This window comes from Mirounga leonina, unplaced genomic scaffold, assembly GCF_011800145.1.
Source record: "Mirounga leonina isolate KUSES-001 unplaced genomic scaffold, KU_Mleo_1.0 Mir_171, whole genome shotgun sequence".
Classification (NCBI taxonomy): domain Eukaryota; kingdom Metazoa; phylum Chordata; class Mammalia; order Carnivora; family Phocidae; genus Mirounga; species Mirounga leonina.
In genome coordinates this window covers 18,787,873-18,797,451 of record NW_023270436.1, presented here as the reverse complement: position 1 = coordinate 18,797,451, position 9,579 = coordinate 18,787,873, and the positions used below count along the sequence as shown (strand labels likewise).

Sequence of the window (9,579 nt, the reverse complement as noted above, 5' to 3'; positions counted from 1 at the left end):
TAGAAGGATGGATAGAAAGATGGGTGGGTGGAAGGATAGATAGATAGCTGGATAGATGGATGGACAGACTGACAGATGGAAACACAGACAGGAAAACAAACACAAAATCAGTGCAAGATGTGCATGTGATTCTGCCTAAAACAACTAGAGCTTAGGGTAGGAACCCAGCTCACTGCCCCCCTTGGTGGTTCTCAGAGCCCTAAAGCCCCAGCCCCCTCAAGAAGTGAACGCAGAGGAACATGGCAGGTGGGGGACCGGCCCCAGGCTTTATTGAGCAGATTCCGGGGAAGGGGGGACAGGCAGACCATCACCCTGGCCCTGAAGCCTTCTCTTCTTGCCTCTGCTGCCCCCCCAGGGCGGGCCTGGGCCACTGGGGCCTGGGTGCCCTTCAGCTGCTGAGGAAGCAGCCCCGCTTGTGCCACTTCTGGTCCCGGATGCGGCGCACAGACTGCAGCTGCGGCTGGTTGGCGTCCCACTCGTTCCAGTGGCGGTATTCGCCCCGCTCGAACACATACTGGCGCCCGCGGTAGCCGGGGAACTCATAGCCGACCCACCTGCCAGGTACCAAGGTCAGGGTGAGGACGATCAGCTTCCTGCCTCCAGCCAGACCAATCCTTTTAAAGCCAGCGTCTGACCATGCTCTCTGCCTGCCTAAATTCCTCCCTGGCTCCCCAGTGCTCTCCGGATGAATTCAAATTCCCTCCCCTGCTCACAAGTCCTTCGCGAAACATCTCCAGCCTCATCCCTCAACGTTCCTTCTTCACACCCCGTACTCCAACCTCTCTGACTCTACTTTCCTTGAAGCGGAGTGTCTCTGAGCCCTTCCACATGCTGTTCCTTCTGCCTGGAACACTCTTCCTCATCTTATCGTGTCCAACTCCCCTTTCATTCATATTCTTTACATCTCAATTCATGTGTCTCCTCCTCCAGGAAAGCCCTTGCTGACTCCCCTGGGCTGAATCAAGTGCATGGTGGGGACTCCCAGAGCCCCAGTGTGTCCCCCATCATAATCCTGATCACAGTGAATTGTGGATACCTGTCTACTTGCCTCCCTAGCAGACTGACATTCTTGACCGCAGAGGCTGTGTAATTCTTGTTGTCCCCATACTCTGCACATACAAATGCTCAGTAAAAAGTTGTTAAATAAATTATCATCAGGGAAAGGTGGCACCTTTCAAGGCTCAACCCCAGATCTCAAGCACATAGGGTGAGATGCAGTCACTGACAAAGGGAAGGTGATCTTAAGATTGCATTAACAGAGGTATTAAGCCTAGAAGGAAGGAGGTGATGTACTATGTACTCTCCTATGTGCTATTCAGGTCATACCTAAAGAACCACTATGTCACTTCTTACCCTGGTAAGAAGGACCAGGATTATGGAAAGGACCTAGAAGAGCAGGGAGCGGCTGCTGTGTAGGAAACACAGTGAACAGAGATTCTCTTTGGAGCCAGAGGACGGGGCAGGGGCAAGAGTGGGGAATGGGTTCCTTACGTCCCGTTGATGGCCCGGATGCTCGCCACGCGGTCCTGGAAGCCATGAGCCCAGAGGCTGGGCACGTCATCATCCACTATCTCCATCTTGCGGCCGCTGAAGGCTGGGTTCTCGAACAGGTGCAGCTTGTGATCTGGGCCATCCTGGGGGCAGGGTCACGGGGTGAGCCGGCTGCTCCCACACTCAGAGCAGGGGTCGTTAGGTGTGGGAAAGAGTCCAGTGACCACAGAACCCCCAAGCCCAATGCCTGAGGATTCCCAAGAGGTCTGCTGGAGGGGTTGGGGACTAGGGTGGTTCCTCCAGAGCCGCTCTCCTTAGGAATCTCAGAACCAGGAAGCCGTGAAACCCAGAGGGGGCCTTTCGGCTCTTGTGAAACTCAATTGTTTAGCAGATAGGGAAACTGAGGCACAGAGAGGCCGGAAGGAGATAAAAATCAGTAATGTAGGAGGATTCCCTGTTTACTAAACCAGCTTCAGATGTGGTCTTCCTAGCTTTCCTCTCACTGTCATCCAAGCAGGCAAATGTTACTGTGACAAGGAGAGAGGCCTGGAGAGGCCACCGAGTGTGGGGGAAGCAGGTGGGGGAGCAGAGCGACATTTAAATGTGATACTGTGGATCGAGTCCCTTCCGGGTGTTTGGGAAAGGCAAGTGAGGAACCATTTACTTTCTGAAGCTCCTTTCTGAACGTTTTGCTTTGAGCACAGTCCTGATCCGAGGCTGGGCCACGAGGCTCCTGATTTGTAATAGGGTTATGCAGGGAAGTGTCAAGGCCATGCTGGCAGATTCAAGATGTGAATCCTGGTGTCCCGATCCCCAGCCCCAGGACCATTCGATAGCCAACTTCCTCTCGTCCCACGCAATCTTCTAGGTCAGAGGTGAAGAGGGCCCTTCCCAAAGCCAGGTCTGTACCAGCCCCGCCCTCCGCTGAGCTTGTGCGGGGTGCTTGGCCGGCCAGCTTCTAGGAGCTCCCCGAAGCAGGCAGGAGCTGTACTTACGATGTGCAGAGGCCGGAGGGACAGGAGGCTGTCACTGTGGTGGCTGTTGGACCAGGCATCCCAGCGAGGGTAGTCCCCCTTCTCCAGGACAAACTGCTCCCCACGGAAGGCTCTGCGCTCGAACGCCAGCCACCTGTAGGAGGAAGCCAGTCTGGGTCCACCACGGCTGCTGCTGAGGGGAGGGACCCACGTCTAGCCAGGGAAGGGCCCCCAAGCTGCTGACCTTTGACATTGAACCCTCCCTCCAACTCTACCGTGGACCCCTGGTCCAGGTATTCAAGCAGCTCCTAGAATATACTGGAAGCTGAGACTCTGAGCCAGAAAAATCATCCTGGGAAATGGTATGAAGAATCTGTTTTATGTGCAGCCTCTGTGTAGGTGCTCAGGAACGTCCTTTCAATGTCTGGCACATAGTAGGTAATCCACAGACAAATTCCTCTCCCTCCTCCTCCTTATTATTACGTTGTTATTATTTATGTGCATCTTTCCATTCATTTTCACAAAAACTCTGAAGTGCATGCCACCGTTAACCCCACTAGACAGATGGGAAAACTGAGGCCAGAGATGGGGAGGGAGTCACTTAACGGTCCCACAGCAGATCTAGAACTGGAAGCCAGACCTCCTGACGCCCAGGAGGCTCGGGCCTGTGAGGAGGGGGCTGGGGCGTCCAGGTACTCACGGCCCAGACTCCACCTGGATGGAGCCCACCTTCTCCAACAGGCTCTCTGTCAGGCTGGGGCACTCGGCCGAGAGCTCGCACCGCTTGCCCTGGAAGTTCTCCATTTCATACACGATCACCTGAAAGGGCAGCATCCTGAGCATCCCATGGGGGTCGGGCTCCCCCTTCCAGCCCCAGACCCTGGCCTGCACAGTCTCCCTTGGGGCAGGGCAGGGAGGTACCATCCCCTGGGCTCCATCCCCTCTGCCTTGGACGGGTCTCCAGCCAGCATGGGCCACAGGCTTGCGCTGCCCCCTCGTGGCTACGGAGGGGAACGCCCCCCAGAACCTCCAATTAAACCACGGATTGCAACCAGTTATCTGGCAGGCCGTAATCTAAGAGAGTGAAGTGACCTAGGGAAGGAAATGAAGCCGCTTATGGCCAGGAGGGAATGTGCACCCCATTTTAAACTTTTCAAGAGAGGCCAGAAAGCTGTATTTCCCTGAATGCAAAATTTCCCTGTGCCTAACAAAGGAAAACACCCGTTGGCAACCTCTGGGTTGCCCTTCACCTGTCCCACGCCCAGAGAGAAAGAGGCTGCAAAAGAGGAGGAAGGCTTCGCCTCTCTTATCCACCTAGAAGCACAAACTGTCTTTGGAGAAGGTCCCTGGGGTACATCTGTTCTGGTCATTTTATAGAAGGCTCAGAAAGGGTAAGTCATTTGTCCCGGGCTGCACAGCAAATTAGGTAGAGGCACCAGGATTCAAGAAGTGGGCTGGCTCTTTCCTCCCCCGTCCTGGTGGACAGGGCATGGCCCACAGATGCCAGAGGAGCCAGGAAGGCCTGGCAGAGGCACCCACCTTCATGGTGGGCATCTGCCTCTGGGGCTTTGCAAAGGCCTCTAGAAGTCCCTAGACCAGCTGTGTGCTCCCACCAATCAGGCCCAGGGCCAGGCAGGCCCCTGCTTCTCAGACCCCATCTCAGATTAAAGCCCCCAGGGATAGCTCAGAGAGCGAAGAGCCAATAAATTCCAGCTGTTGGAATTCTCCTTGGCACCAGCTCTGGGGGCTGAGACAGGGAGCATTGCTCCCATTTTCCAGATGGGGCTATTGAGGCCCAGAGAATCTGGGGAACTGGACTGAGGTCAGGCAGGAGAGTCAGCACCATGTCTCCTGAGACCCCCGCCCCCGCTGGGCCTCTGTGCCCCACTGAGTCAGTTGCGTTTGTGCGACCAGTTCCCTTCTGCAGATGAGGACACAGAAGAGAGAAGATGCAGCACGATCGTGGTGAGCGAGGTGTCTCCCTGGCCCCCGATGGCTGGAAGGGCCGCTGCTCCTTTCTGCCTGGCGGGGAAGCTGACCCCGAGGCCCGAGAGCAGCCCCAGGCCCACAGACCCTGGAACCCCTCCCTGCCCTGTACCTTGTAGGTGCCCCCAAGGCCTCCATGGCTCTTGCCAGTTGCAGCCTGCTCCGGCGCTCCATGTTGTTCTGCCATCTCCCCAGGAACACCTCTGGCTCCAACCAAAGGAAAATGAGTGAGTCACCAGCCCCCCCCCCTCGCCCCCCAGGCCACGCTAGGGGTTGATGTGACTGAAGTCAAGGATGAGCTCCAGAGCCGGGCTGCCCATGGGATGTGGCCATCACTCACTGCATTCGGTCATTCAGTCATTCAACAAACATCCACCGAGCACCCATCATGGGCCACAAGGACTAGGACAGTCAGTGGGCTCAGGATCCCTGTTCTATAGAGGGAAACCCTGAGGCCCAGTGAGGTGAAGCCACTTCCGCAAGGCACACGGTGAGGGAGCTGCCAGGATTGGGCCTAACTCCAAAGCGCATGCCCCTCCCCTACACCCAACTGCTTCCCCCCCACCTCCGAAACAGGGTTCTTCAAGTTCTGTGTAGACGCACCACCCCTGGACCTTGGCCAGAGGGTGGGCTTCAGCGGGGTCCCTCTACAGGGATCTCTCCCACCTCCACGCTCTGGGCCAATCTTTTGTTCATTCTTCCCTCTGTCCACCAAAGGTTCCATGAACATCTGCTCAGTGCCTGGCCTGGTGCTGGGTGACCGGGCCCAACAGGAGACCACAGACTGGTGGGAGATGGACAGATAGACATCTAGAGAACGCATGATGCAGGGGACTGGGTCCTGGGACACGTTTCCATACATTCGGTTATTCATTCCACATGCATTTATGAAGCACTTACGGTGTGCCAGCCACTTAAAGAGACACAGACAGAGAGAGACAGTCCCCCTTCATCCCTGTGGGGACCGTGACACACAACACTGGCCCCGTGGCAGTCATGACAAGGTAGTCATGGGAGGATTCTCATGATCCCCATGACACACAGATGCACAGGACTGTTCTCCAGTTTATCAGCCCACACACACGCATGCACATGCACACACTCCTGTGATCACCCAGTCCCATCACACCCACCGAACACGACAGCCCCCCCATCTCTCACATATGCCCCTTTCAGACACCCACAGCGGTCCACAAGGTGCACACATCTGCACCCCCCACTCTGGCGGGCACAGCTGCGTGGCCGTGTGCTCTGGAACAGGCCGAGGGAAGCACAGCCTGCAGGCTGCCTGTCCTGCTTATGCCCAGCCTCCGCAGGACAAACGGCCTGGTCCAGCTCATGGAGGACTCCCAGGATCCTTGGCAGCCCCCAGATTTGCTCACTCCCCTCCCTCCCCTGCGCTCAGTCTTTGGAGGCCCCCTTCCCTAAGCACGTGCCCAGGGGCTCAACCCTGGCTGCCTCCCTCGGACACCAGTTGGGCTTGGTGGCTGGATTGGGTCCTCCCTCTTGGCTCCAACCCTTAAGTGAATCCCCGGTTTGTGCGGGGGCCAGCCGTGCATGCCCCGCGGAGATCCCCAAAGGCCTGGGCCTGCCAGGGCAGCCCTCGCCTCCCCGCCCCTGCCCGTCCCAGAATGAACCTGCTGCTGTAGCCTCGGCAAGAACAGAGGGGCCAGCACCGTCTGCAGACAATCTGCCTTTGCTGCGGTGCCCTATTTATGGGCGCTTTTCGACGGCCCAGCACATCCCAGCCTGCTGAGGCAGCGCCCTGTCCACCCAATTCCGTTCGGGCCATTTCACTCCAATAGCGGGCTCAGGAGGCCCCAGTGCCTATGTCCCTGCACCATGACCCCGATGGCGTCCTGGGGACAGACGGACCTCATCAGCTTTGTGGGAAGTCTGACAGCGCCGGCGGGCGGGGGGCATTGGGGTGTAAAGCTCTCCAGCGCCCCCCAACTCCCTTTCTGGGGCTTCCTGGAGCCATCACCTTCCTGTTTGGGCGAAGGACATCCTCGGAAGGACACCAGCTCTCAAAGCGAGGGACCCCAGAATCACTCAATTTTCCCATGGGCCACATGGCCTAAATTTTCAATGAGATCACCCTAAATATAACCCCCAAATTGGGTTTCCACGGGATGCTGCAACAGACCCAACAAAGGTTTATTTTCTTCATGTAGAAGGCATACCCAGTGGACAGCTCCCATTTATTGAAGACCAGCCGTGTGCAAGGAAGGCATTGCGCCAGTTTCATGAACATTGTTTAATCCTCCCCCAGCCCTCTTGAGGGAAGGAATTGCCATCCCCATTTTATAGATGGCTCAGAAACAGTTCAGAGAGGTGAAGTCATTTACCCAAAGTCACACAGCAGAGAGGAGGAGGGTTTGGCTTGCCACAGGGCCCAGATCTTAGCTTCAACAGAAATAAAGGTAATCATGATAGTCACCTAATTTGCGACCCCAAAAAACAAACAAACGCAGACAAACAGAAATTAAAAAACAAATACAAATCAAAAGCCTAGGCCCGTGCATTTTCTAAGTATGATTAATGATTATTGGAAGACTAAAATGAAGAGAGGGCCAAGGAGTGAATTGTTACGGATCAGGGTTTGGTTTTGTTGTGATTTTTGGCCAAAATCCTCCACTCAGCCTAAAACTTGGTCCCCCCGCACCCCTGGAGATGGTGGTGGGACACTGTGGGTGGCAGCTGGCCTCTGGAAGCAGGTGGACCTGTGTGACCTTGGGTGAACTACTGGAGGTCAGCAACAGTCATAAATGGACAACCACGGAGAGATCATGGAACGAAGCGCTTGGCTCAGGCTGCTACTTCCTTGCTTCCATCCACTGAGGATCCTGCCCACTATTGGCAGTTCAAACCCAGGGACTACCTCCTGCTGGGGACCACGGAACACAGAGTTGGATTCGACCCCTTAACTTGGGATGCAGCCGTCACCTGCTAGGGATCTAAGGGGGAAGAAGGAGATGGTGTGACTTCCTCCCATCAGATCCTTTAGGATCCCGAGGAACTACTGTGTGCCCAGCACCTTCACATGCCCTGTTTTCTTTCCTTCAACTATTGCCCACTAAGGTCTCTCTCACCAACCCCCAATTTGGAGTTCCGATGCTCAGCGATATCCCACAGCCGGGAGGAGGCAGAATGAGGATTCCAGCCCACGCTGAATGGAAATCCTGCTTTGTCTCCACGGGTCCCCCTCTCCCAGGACCCCAGCTCCCCCCCTTCCTGCCGCGCGGCCCCCAGCTCAGCACAGACAACAGACCGACTCAGCTGGTGACGGGCGTGCATGCATGGGAGAGCCCATTCATCCACACACTGACACACCAAGTTCTTCAGTGCAACTTGCATTGAAGCTTTATTTGCTATTTTCATGGGCTGAATGCAACATCTTTGTACATGCAAAGGTCATCCTGTCTAATGGCAGTTGACCAGATTCCCAACTGTTCTTCTGTGCGTATGAAACCTCTTTACAGTTACAAAATATAAAAGCACTTGTAGATACCCAATACTCTGTGAGGTCCGGGAAGCCCCATTTGTTTTAAGGTTAAAAATATAGGTTTTTCTAGATGAATGCTCAGTCATGCGATTAGATTCTTTCTGGGATTGGATAAAGTGCCTGTTGTCCACCTTCTGTTCAGCACCCCTTAGAGCTTGTGAATTCATAAGGCAATTGCAAGAACGCCAGCAGGCAGCAGGTGTAACTTTCGTACACACGGGACTCGAATTTCTTTTCTAACGTGACTTAAATTTTATCTCAGGAAGGGACTCAGAAGAAACGTTAGAAAATATATAGTGTATTTGTATGTATTTCCGCTCTCCGCCCCTTCTTACAAAGTGTTTTGAGGATCAGAATCATCTGGGAAGTGCATCACTTCTAGCATATTGGTATGATTTAGGAAACAACACAGTACAAAATATCTTCCATAACACAATATATTACTTTTGCGAGCCCCCTATTTACAGGATCTATAAGGCTATTTGGAATGAGACCAGTAAAAAAGCTCAAATTGTTCTTTAGACAACAGCATGATTTTTGTTTGTTTGTTTGGTTTTTGGTTTTTTGTTGTTTTTTTTTTTTTTTTGCTGACATGATACCACTGGAGATTGTCAAAAAAAAGGGCCAGTCTGAATCATGGAGGGAGATGTTCAGGTACCAGGTTAGAGGGTGACTATTTAAGGAGATTTAAGGGAGGGGCAGAAGCTGATTGATTTTAAGGGTTAATTTGCCAGGAACCTCAGGCTGATTTTCCAGAACACAGATTTCTGCACCCCTCCCTGCAGGAACCAATCCCAACAAAAGAAAGCAAATTCTAGAGGGGTGGGGGGGTAACCAAAGGGGAGAGCCTGGCGAAGACCCAGCACACTTGCGCCCACTGGCTTTCCACGTGGCTCTGCATTTCCAGAACCTCAGCTTGCCCAAAACCCCAACAGGGTTGACTTGTAGCAGCCTCTCGGCAGAGCCCAGATCCACGGCTCCCTAGGTGGCTGTAGCCCAAGGTGGACCCCCTTCCAGATGTGGAGTGGGTTCCGCCTGCTTCAAGTGGTTCCCTCCACGTCAATATTGTCCCTCTTCCCCCGTGGAATCACAATGCCATGGGAGTTTTGCTTCCACGTCTGAATGCGTGGTGGAGGAAGAAAGGCACAACTGAGGCTGTAGGAGGCTTCCCCATTTACTCTAGTGACTTGTCACAGTGTAAATTAGGAGCGAGGCTGTCTCCCCTTGGATAGACCTTTTCTCCAGCCTCTACATCCCTCGGGCTCACCCTGAAATGCTAGTTTATACACAGGCTAAGTAATCTGGTTTCCTGTACGAAGGGACGGGACTGGGGGGTGAGGGGGTACCACAGGGATTGAGGGGTAAACACAGAACTGGAGAGTGAGAGGCAGGCTCGACAGCGTTCTCCGTGGAACACCGTCTTCCACGCCAGCCCAAGTCGTCTTTAAAAAAGCATTTAGCTTTGGAGGTGATCTGACCACACGCCTATGGATTTTCAGCTGTATGATTATGCCTAGCTCCTGGGGCAATCTGGGGGCATTGTGATGAGAAAATGCATAAGCGTTAAGTGGACAAAGCGGCCACCAGGTCTGAGTGCGAGCAGCTGAGCTCCCCTCTGGGGGG

The 9,579-nt window shown here is 54.3% G+C and overlaps 1 protein-coding gene across 2 annotated transcripts; it reads right to left on the bottom strand.

Moving 5' to 3' along the window:
* Nucleotides 1-338: 338 nt before the first annotated feature.
* On the bottom strand, nucleotides 339-6,249 carry CRYBB3 (crystallin beta B3). 2 transcript variants are annotated; one of them, XM_035017241.1, is made up of 5 exons: nucleotides 4,564-6,249; nucleotides 3,166-3,284; nucleotides 2,487-2,619; nucleotides 1,492-1,634; nucleotides 339-554 (listed from the first exon to the last, which is right to left on the bottom strand). In XM_035017241.1, the coding sequence occupies exons 1-5, from the start codon at nucleotides 4,636-4,638 to the stop codon at nucleotides 389-391; spliced, it is 636 nt and encodes a 211-aa protein (XP_034873132.1). In that variant the 5' UTR covers nucleotides 4,639-6,249; the 3' UTR covers nucleotides 339-388. The 2 variants fall into 2 exon arrangements, with proteins under 2 accessions (XP_034873132.1, XP_034873131.1); XM_035017240.1 differs by lacking the exon at nucleotides 4,564-6,249 and having other exon boundaries at nucleotides 3,166-4,513.
* Between the last annotated feature and the right edge of the window lie 3,330 nt (nucleotides 6,250-9,579).